Source organism: Lycium barbarum, chromosome 5 (genome assembly GCF_019175385.1).
Source record: "Lycium barbarum isolate Lr01 chromosome 5, ASM1917538v2, whole genome shotgun sequence".
Lineage (NCBI taxonomy): Eukaryota > Viridiplantae > Streptophyta > Magnoliopsida > Solanales > Solanaceae > Lycium > Lycium barbarum.
This window is the reverse complement of record NC_083341.1, coordinates 1,763,788-1,774,122: the sequence shown is the minus strand read 5'-3', so window position 1 is coordinate 1,774,122 and position 10,335 is coordinate 1,763,788. Positions and strand designations below refer to the sequence as shown.

The 10,335-nt window shown below is 34.5% G+C and overlaps 1 protein-coding gene across 1 annotated transcript; it reads left to right on the top strand.

Annotated features, from left to right (window-relative positions):
- The first annotated feature begins 3,906 nt into the window (after positions 1-3,906).
- Positions 3,907-8,737, top strand: LOC132640070 (probable protein S-acyltransferase 15). Its single transcript, XM_060356494.1, has 7 exons — positions 3,907-4,308; positions 6,861-6,953; positions 7,044-7,145; positions 7,222-7,293; positions 7,739-7,837; positions 7,918-8,013; positions 8,088-8,737. The coding sequence occupies exons 1-7, from the start codon at positions 3,922-3,924 to the stop codon at positions 8,181-8,183; spliced, it is 945 nt and encodes a 314-aa protein (XP_060212477.1). The 5' UTR covers positions 3,907-3,921; the 3' UTR covers positions 8,184-8,737.
- Positions 8,738-10,335: the final 1,598 nt, after the last annotated feature.

Below are 10,335 nucleotides of genomic sequence, written 5' to 3'. Positions count from 1 at the left end.
TCATGGTACTAAAGAACTCTCTTATTGATATTTTTATCTATTTCTTGCTATTCTTCTTTATTGCATCATTCAATTCATAAAAACGGATATTGAGAAAGGGTAGCTGAAAGATGTTATTCGTGCAAATGGTCATTAAAGAGTCCTATATACAAACAAAATAAAAAGACAAACCGAAAGAAAGGTAAAAAGGCAAAAAGAGATAAACTCAATTGTTACGGACTTGCAATTTTAAAGAAGAGACAGAAGAGGTGGGAGAGAAATAAACGGAAAACAAAGAGGTGTAATTAAATAGCTTAAGACGTGATTGTTAGATAAGTAAACATAAATTCCACTATTGTATATCTAATTTTTATTAGAAAAATTAGGTTAAAATTTCAAAAAAAATAAAAATAAATAGGAATGCTAGCCATAGAGATGTGTTACATCACCTTGTCTATGTCTAACTTTATTTTATATATATATAGAGAGAGAGATTAGTTATCTATTTAAGTCATCATCACAAGTGTTTAATTGTTTATTCATACTCCTCCTGGTCATAGAATTCATCCTTTAATTATTTGTTTTCTTTTTCCTTTGAATAACATCTAGTTAGGTGATGATATGATATCAATAAAACTAGAAAGTTCAATGAGGAAATATTCAAGCACAAAAATGTCTTAGTGTTGTAGGTTACCTTGAGAAAAAAATGACACAAACTTATTAATATTTTGTTATTGTTGTTGTTTTGCTTGATTATTTTTTCATATGAATCATGCTATGGTATCACAGTATTTCCAGAATTTACCAATTGGTTGTAGTCGTTGAGTACTTCTAAAAATATAGTATTAATTAAGGACATGTGATGAACACACGTTCTTGTCTTTTGGACCACAGTTTGGGGAAAATATCCTTTTGATGGGAACTTGTGATAAATACTAACCGAGTCGTTTTCTTCTATCTTGTATGAATGTTTGCTAGGTATTGTGAGTGAATATGTACGTCACATAATGTGAAAAAGAATAGTATTATTTTATTCCTAGTATATCTTTTGATTCAAGAATAATGTCTTTGGAATTTCAATTTTAATTTTGGAGTTCATGATTTTATCCTGAAATTTGAACAAATATTGCTATAAAAATTATATCATGGAATTTATTTCATTGAAAAAATTGGGTCGGAGAATATGTTGGAGTTTCACCTTTAAAAGTTTTGACACCAAAACACTATGCTGGAGCACCTGTAGGAAATCACACACTCCACAATAATATGATCGAATTTTACTTGTAAAAGTTTCAAACTCCAAAACATTATATTGAGGTGTTTCCGTACTTTAGGTAGGAGTGTTCAAATACTTTTTGTATGAAAGAGTGGCTAAATGTGTTAAATAGTTTTAAAATAATGGCTAAAACTTGATTAGTGGCTAAAAAGCGACTATTTGGCAATTTCTTCCAGATTAGTATTTTGAAGTTTCATCGTAATTTGACTATGCAATGATCCTTCTCGTCATCAGGGATAGCATCATTTAGGTCTATCTCAGTTCCGCAAATTAGAGCTAGTATTGTTTAAATCTATCTCAGTTTTGTAATTATGCAAGTACCCCTTTGATTTCCAGTTATAAAATCCCTTCGTTTCAGCCAAAAAAAGAAAAAAGAAAAAAAGAAGAAGATAGATTTGGACTGGCTACACTTTGCAAATCTCACATTACTATCATTTTTTCGCACGGATTGCCCTTCAAAGACTGGTCTTTAATTTTTGCCCCTCAAATTGTTGGTCTTTAATTTTTCCCTTCGCTTAAAAAGTGGCTGAAAATATCCTGGGATTCTGGGTTCGAATCGCTGCTCAGTCAAAAAAAAATCGCAAGGCAAGACTTCACGAAAAGTTTGTCTTACAAAGCAGAGTTTGTCTTAAGGCAATAAAAAAAATGTTTACTCTGCTGGAATTCTACAAAAGTTAGGCCTTGTTCAAATAAGCCTAATTTTGTAATGAAACTTTGTCTTACATTTTTTTTAATTGAGCCGGAATTCAAACTCAAAATCTCAAAATATTTTAGACCAAGGTCAAAAATTAAAGACCACCCCCGAAAAAGGAAAATCGTGCAAATTGCCTCATTACTATGAGACGGCCTTGAGGAAACAGGGCTCAAGGCCCATTATTAAAGTCAACAAATTTGTTTCATTGTTTTGCGCTGATTGCCCTTCTTTTGGGGTGGTCTTTAAATTTTGCCCTTCAAATTTGTGGTCTTTAAGTTTTGCCCTTTGCTTGGAAAGGTGAACGAATACATGAAGTTATGGGTTTGAACCTCCGCTCAGGCATAAAATAAAAAAATAATTTCGCAAGGCAGGACTGGAGGAGTGTATGCCGAATCCATCATACAATCTTTAAGGAAAAGCTAAAGTTATGCCGGATCCGGCATAACTAAAAGTCTGCCCCATAAGGCAGAATTTTTCCTAAGACATAGTTTAGTTATGCCTTATATTTTAGTTAAGGCATAACAAAATTATGCCCCATAAGGCAAGAACTTTCTTAAGGCATAGACTTTGCCTTATAAGACAAAGTTTAAGTTATGCCTGAAGGAAAAGTTCCGCCTTATGAGCATACTTTTAGTTATGTCTTTGGGGCACACTTTTTAGTTAAGGCATAACTAAAAGTTTACCTTGAAAAAGTGTAAATATATATATATATATATATATATATATGCTTCAAGGCAAAGTCTACCGGAGAGGCATAGCAAAATTTAAACTTTGCCTTATAAGACAAACTTTTAGTTATGCCTTAAGGAAAACTTACGCCTTATGGAGCATACTTTTAGTTATGTTTTATGGGGCACACTTTTAGTTAAGGCATTACTAAAAGTTTACCTTGAAGAGTTAAAAAAAAAAATACATATATATGCTTCAAGACAAAGTCTGCCCCCTCCGGCAGACTTTTAGTTAAACATGACTAAAAGTCTGCCGGAGGGGGTATAACGAAATTTAAACTCTGCTTTGCAATTTTTTTAAAAATTTTTGACTGAGCGGGGGTTCGAACCCGGAACCTATGGGTTTTAGCCGAAGGGCAAAATTTAAAGACCACAAATATGAGGGGCAAAATTTAACTACCACCCCAAAAAAGGGCAATTCTGGGAATTGCCCAATTTGTTTCGTGAACTCTCAAATTGGAGCCCAATTAACATAACTGAATTTCAAGAATTTGGCCGAAGCAATTCGAAGCTTTTCTATTCTCCATCTAAAAAATCAACAATGGAACTCAAAAAAATAATATCAGTACACATTCTTTGTGTGTCAATTTTGTGGGTTTCGTTAGCTATTTCATAATATTCATTTTCTTGAATAATTTGTTGGGTTTATTTCGACTTCTAAATTGTGTCCAGGAATATTAGAACAAAAATTGCATCGGGAAATCTTATTGATAAATTGATTGGAGCTCCAGGAGTGTATGCCGGAGTTTTACCTTTAAAAGTTTTGACCTCTAGCACACTATTTTGGAGTTGCACCTATAGGCGAATTTCAAACTCCAATATAGTGTGATCGAGTTTCACTTGTAAGAGTTTCAAACTCCAGTATAATATAATGTGATTTTTCCATATTTTAGGTAAGAGTTTTTTGTCCAAATATTCTTTTCGCATTAGAGAATGACTAAACATCGAATAGTTTTTTTTAAAAAATGTCAGTGAGCTCGCTAGTTATATTTGCGAATCTCATATACTTTTTAATTAGTAACTATATTAACTATTTAAGAAAAAAGAGAAATTGACATAAATAACCACTCATCAAAATAATAACCAACAATTGTATATTTTTTATATATGAATGTATAATATACATTTTTTTTATACAAAATTGTGTATAGTTTTTTTTTTTTTTTTTTGTGCATATTTGGCTAGCAAATATAATTATTTTTTGCCCCTCGGTCAATTGTGTAACTTGCCGGAGAAAAAAACACATGGGCTCAAGGCCCATTATTAAAGTCATCAAATTAGAAAATCCAAGAACTGAATTTCAAGAATTTGACCATTACAATTCTAAGCCTTTCTCTTCTCCATCTCAAAAATCATCAATGGAACTCAAAAAATTCCTATCAATTCACATTTTATGTGTGTTAATTTTTGTGGGGTTTCTTTATTATGTTACAATATTCATTTTCTTGGATGATTTGTTTAGTTTGCAAAGCTCAACTGGTAAATTTCACAGTTTGTTCTTCACTTTTGTAGCTTCTCTTTGTGTTTTCAGTTTCTTTGTTTGTGTTTTGAAAGACCCTGGTGGGGTCCCTTCTTCATATTTGCCTGATGTTGAAGATCATGAAGCTTCAGATCAAGAATCCAAAAGATCTGTAAGTCTTTATTTTATATACAGTGTTGCTATATTGTGTCAAACTCTTTTAATTATATGAAGATTGTGATTTGTAGTGCTTTATGCTGTTTCAAATGTGTATACTATTTTATTTATTTGACCCTGGTGATCTAACATTTGCATGATGATTGAGAGAGTGACATTACAACAACTATGCCTCAGTCTCAAACAAGTTAGGGTCGGTTGTAGGAATCCTCACTGTTTTGTTTAAGCTCAACTCATGTCATCATCGTACCACTTAAAATAAAAGCGAAAAATAAGCTAATCTTAGTAGCTCAGTTGGTTGGCTATGTGAACTTTCACCTTGTTGGTGAGGGTTCAATTCCCCACCTTGTAATCCCCTCCCCATGTAAAAAAAAAAAAAAAAGCTATTCCCAACTAGTAGATATCACCTGTATAAATCTTTTTTTCCCATTATGTCCTATTTTTAGCTAAGTCTGCATTGATGCCAAGGATTGTAGGTCTTTCGAGACAACTACTTCCATTCTGATTGAGAGAGTGGAATTGCTAAAGGAAAGAAAGGGTTTAAGTTAGTGCTTAATTAGTGTTGTTGCAGCTTACTGGAATCTTCTTACAAGTTACATTAAATGGTTCAAAGTTCTTAATTTGGGAGGGTATCTTTATGTTGCATCATTTTTTTTTTTGTTTCAATATTGACTGATGTTTGGTGTTTTGCTAGTACTATTTTTTTATTCCATAATTTTATCCCCAGAAGATAAGTAGCCTAGTGCGTTGAAAACCATGAGGTCTCAGGTTCAAACCCCAGCAACACAACAACAACAACAAGCCCAGTATAATCCCACCATGTGGGGTCTGGGGAGGGTAGAGTGTACGCAGACCTAACCCCCACCTTGAAAGGTAGGGCGGCTGTTTCCGAAAGACCCTCAGCTCAAGAGAGGAGAACAAGAGAGGAAAACAAGACAAACCCCAGCGAAGGCAAAAATACTAGGTAATTTCTTCCCATCTGTCCAAGCCTTGGTGAACGGAGTCAGGAGGTAGCAGGTACCCCGTAAAATTAGTCGAGCTGTGCAAGCTGGCTCGGACACCACAATTATTAGAGAAAAATATAAGTAGCCTAGTGGTAAGGACCTTATAACCTCCGGTAGTAAGGTTTTGGAGGTTGAGTTACCAAGGGAGCAAAGTGGGATCATGCCACTGTTTGGCTCCTGGCTAGAGGGGGTTTCAGGTGTGGTTTACGGTATCAGAAAAAGAAACTTTTTATTGCCATAGATGGCTGTATGTTAAGGCATATTCAGATATGATGATTGATTCTACATTTCTAGAAAAAGAGATGTCTGATTGCTGGACCAAGCGAATAGGATTACATGGCCAGACAAAAAGGTTTTCTGGATAGCCAACTTTGGGTTGCTGGAGCAGAAATATCAGTAATTTTAGACCTTTTGTAGAATTTGTTGGGTGGTTACTACTCCATGTGCCAAGATCAAGGAAGGTTAGTGGAGAAAATGGCGTTATGGTATTAGTGATCTTGGATGTATTTCTCAATTTTTACCCAAGACAACATTTTCCTAATCTGGCTTCTAAAGCTATTTTAGGTGCCTTCTCAACCTTTCCACCGATGTTCTAATATGACCCTCCGATTATAGATTGCTCTTCTGGGACTTCGATGGAGTGCATTGGGATTGGGTAACCCTAGGGATAGTCATGGGGATCTTAGTAGTATAGAGAGGATGCAGGGTGAAAGTGAGAGCAACTAAATTGTGGGAAATACTACCTATTTGCATAATGTGGCCAGTCTGTGTGGCTGGAAAGCCAAAATTCTTTAGAAGAATACATAGCAGTATATATTGAAGAATACCTAGCATTATATATACTGTAAAAACTTACTTGCACCAACTGTTTACATCAAACCAATGAAGTTAACTTTATCAGTTAAAGATTAAATGAATAATACATACATCACATAACTAGAGTTAAGTGATAAATGTGTATGTAAAAGACATATGTCTTGCATTTATTGATTTGATGTAAACACTCGATGCAGATAAATAATTACCTTAGATATATTGAAGAATTAGTGCTTATATCTTCTTCTTTGTGCAAGTAAAAGCTAAGTGTGTATGTCTGTGTAGCACTATTTTATAAACATAGACGGGAGAGAGAAAATGTTCATTCTTTAATAGATTTAAGTCTTTAAATGAGATAGTTACATAATTCAACATGATGTAATGGGTTCAAGTCTCCCCGCCACTCATAAAACAAGTTACAACGTGCTTGGCTCGTGAAGAGTATTTCAATCTTCTATGTTAGCAATCGTGTTAAAGACATGCTTAAGTAAATAAAAGTATGTTTTCTCTAATAGTTTAAACTTTTAGATGAGGCGGTCACTCAATTCAACATATTTCATGCAGTATCCGTTGCATTCCCACCCACTTCCTTTTGTAATTACAGTATTCTTGGTTGTTATTTTATGCTGGAGCAATAACTCTACTAACTATTGAATGCACAATAATAGTACCTAATTAGTGCATATCTACTCACCATCTAGAAAATTGTTGAATATCTGATATTCAGGGTTTGCTTAAGAAGAAATGTGATAAGTGTTCGGAATACAAGCCTCCCAGGGCACATCATTGTCGCATCTGCAGAAGGTGTATTCTGAGGATGGTGGGTCCGTCTCATCTTTTTAAGGATCTTTTTTATATTCTAAACAATGTATGTGTTGGCTAATTGACCATAATTTGTTTCTCCCAACAGGATCATCATTGTGCCTGGATAAACAATTGTGTTGGTCATAGGAACTACAAAGCCTTTGTAACTTTGATCTTCTATGGAACTATTGCTGCAATCTATTCCTCGGTATGGTTAATTTAGTCATGTATGACTTTACTTACTTGTGTTCAATCTGTGTGAGTATAATATTTGACGTTCTCAGGTTATATTGGTAAGCAATGCACTGCATAAGGATTGGAATTTCGATGGAGTGACGCCTCTCAAGCTATTTTACGTGAGTCAGTTGTCATATTATATGCAATTTAGCATGTTTGATGGCTAGTGTATTCAGCATTGGGTTTTGACTTTTCTTTTCCTTTTTAGTTTGTTTCAGAAAGAATGTCACTTTCTGTATTTAATCACTCTTTACGCGCATCATCCTACATGACATATTTAAGACCACAAGATTCAAAGGGCATTATGATACATTAGACACATCTTTAGTTTAAGATCACAAGATTCAAGAGTCTTCCCTATTATCTTAAACTCCGTGCCTAATCAATCTAAGACACGTAAAATGAAACAGAGGGGGTATTACTTTTTCTAACGGGGTGAGTTCAAAATAATTCCTTGCAATGGGCTCACCAAATCATTTTTACTTCTACTCTTGCTTTCCCCTATAGTGTGGTACGGTGAATTCCAGGTGGTTGCAGAAATCTAATGCTGTTGTTCGTAAACAGATTGCAACTGGTGTTGTGAATATTGGCTTAAGCGTGACATTGGGAACTCTTCTGGGCTGGCATATCTATCTTACAATTCGTAATATGACAACTATAGAGGTATTCACACTGTTGAAAATACTACATTAACCTCTAAATTTCCCTATTGGTGTAATTGCTAAGCACGGACTCTTTAACAGTACTACGAGGGAAAACGAGCAGCATGGTTGGCGAGTAAATCTGGGCTGAATTATCATCACCCTTATGACGTTGGCGCTTATAAAAATATTAGTCTGGTACCCCTCTCTTTCTCTTACTTTAATTATACTGATGAAATTGCACTCTCTGATGACCTATTAATTCTTAACAGGTATTAGGTCCAAATATGTTAAAATGGTTATGCCCCACGGCGGTGTCCCATATAAAAGACGGACTCAGCTTCCCTACTTCACGTGAGTACTCATAATGCGGTCTCCATCGGAAAGTTTCAGCAGCAAGTGTAAATGTTAGTCCAAGATCGTTACTTCTTGGAGCAAAAATTTGAAAATGATGGCGACTGACAGCAGCAGATGCAGATATCACTCTAACTTGCAAGAATATTTGCAGTTTCAACTATTGTCTCCGAAACACGGTACCCAGGTTGGAGATTTTCCAATAGCATATCGGTCAACTGCTGCGTCATTCAAAACAAACCTCTTGGTATATGTTTGTCTGTTAAAGGAATGCAAGAAGTGAGATTGTTGTACAGGTTATAATCATATTGTTACTACATTTTTTAAAACTTTATCCCCTGTATTCAATTGGTGAGATGTATCCAGAGTTATCCTCTGTAATATGTTGAAAGTGAATGGTATAGAGTCGCCTTTGTTAGGGAGCGTTTCACCCCCAATGTCGGACTTTGCAGTCCGATTCCGAATTTAGTCGGGCTCCAATGTGGATACTAGATACCGGGTGGGAAACGAGAAAAAAAGAAAGAAAGAAAGTGAATGTATTCTTTCAGGCAAATGGTTCTTTTCCGTATGAGCTGGTGCACAATGTTAAATCCTTCTTGAAGCATATTTCCTTGCTCTATTGAATTCTAAAAGTGTTTTTTTTTTTTTTGACATTTAGAATATGTAGATATTCCGAGGCTGATTCAGGATTTTAATTTATGGGTTCTAGATCACTACCCTTTGGCTTATTTTGTTCTGGATTAGATTATTGAGAATTTTACACCACATGATTGTTTATGAGCTGCAATTACCTTATATACACACTGTCAAATAATTAGCCTACTAATAAGACTTGTAGCAACACAATGGAATGAGTTTATCCTTTGAATTTAGGCTTCAATCTTTGGTAAAACGTTTCTCCTTCAGTTTTTTCAATGGAATAAGGTCCGCGTACACTCTATCCTTCCCGAACTCCACTTGGGGTACTACACTGAATATGTTGTTGTTTGTCGTCTTTTCAATTTTCTCTCTCCCTCCAATTCATTTACCTCTCTCTCAGACGTTCTCGTTTGCATTGTTGTTATTTCTTAGCTTCAAAATTTTCAATCAAAATGCCTTAGATCTTCAACGAACTATGACAGATCTTAACTATAAATACTTAACATACAATTGGAGAACACCAAGTTCTTCAAGTTTAGGAGGCCAAAAAGTCTCTTTGGGTCTTCACATTTGGAAGACTAGACATGTCTCTATACACATATTTTATCACTTAAACATGGTTAACTTACATGTAATCTCACTTTAATTTTTGAACTACTAAGATTAAATCGTTTAACTTGTTTAACTTTGATATGAATATCCGATGCAAATAAATATTTACCTATCCAAGACTCCATGAGAATTTAGCAAGAGCTTAGATTTGTGGATGATTTTTTTTTTCTAGCCAGAGAGAGTGCACAAAATGTATCATGATTAACAACCAAAAACTTAATCAAGTTTGGCTTTTACTTTAGAAAATATTCCATCTTTGCTAAAAGGAGTGACATACCGGAATCTTTAGTTATATCGAACTCATTAACTTCTGCTCGAACATATATTTGTATTAATAATTTAATTTAATATAAACATATCAGAAACAACCTCTCTACCCAACAAAAGTAAGGTAAGGTCCATGACTCCGCGTACATCCTACTTTCCCCAAACCCACTTATGAGATTACACTGATATGTTGTTGTGGTTGTACATACTAAATTTAGAATTCAGATATTAGCCCTAGTCATCATCTAAAATCAAGACCCCGTAAAATGAAAGTCTTGGTTACGCCTCTATTTGAAAGTTGGTTATGTTTGTACGTGAATTTTATTTAGAAAAAAAATCAAAAAGTTTTATAAGTTAAAATTATTAAAATTCACTCGAATTGTTATTCAAATTAGTTTTTCAATTTCAAATTGAAGTTGAACAATGAGCCAAAACCAAACATTTATTTATCGGGTTGAAGATGGCAATAATGAAATATAGTAAATTTAAGGCAATTTGTACGATTGGCCTCCGTGAGGGGTGGTCTTTAATTTTTATCCTCAAATTGCTGATCTTTAATTTTGTGTCATTCGCTTAAAATATCCCAAGATTCTGGGTTCGAACCCCGGCTTAGTCGTAAAAATAAAATAAAAATTCACAAGTCAAGGC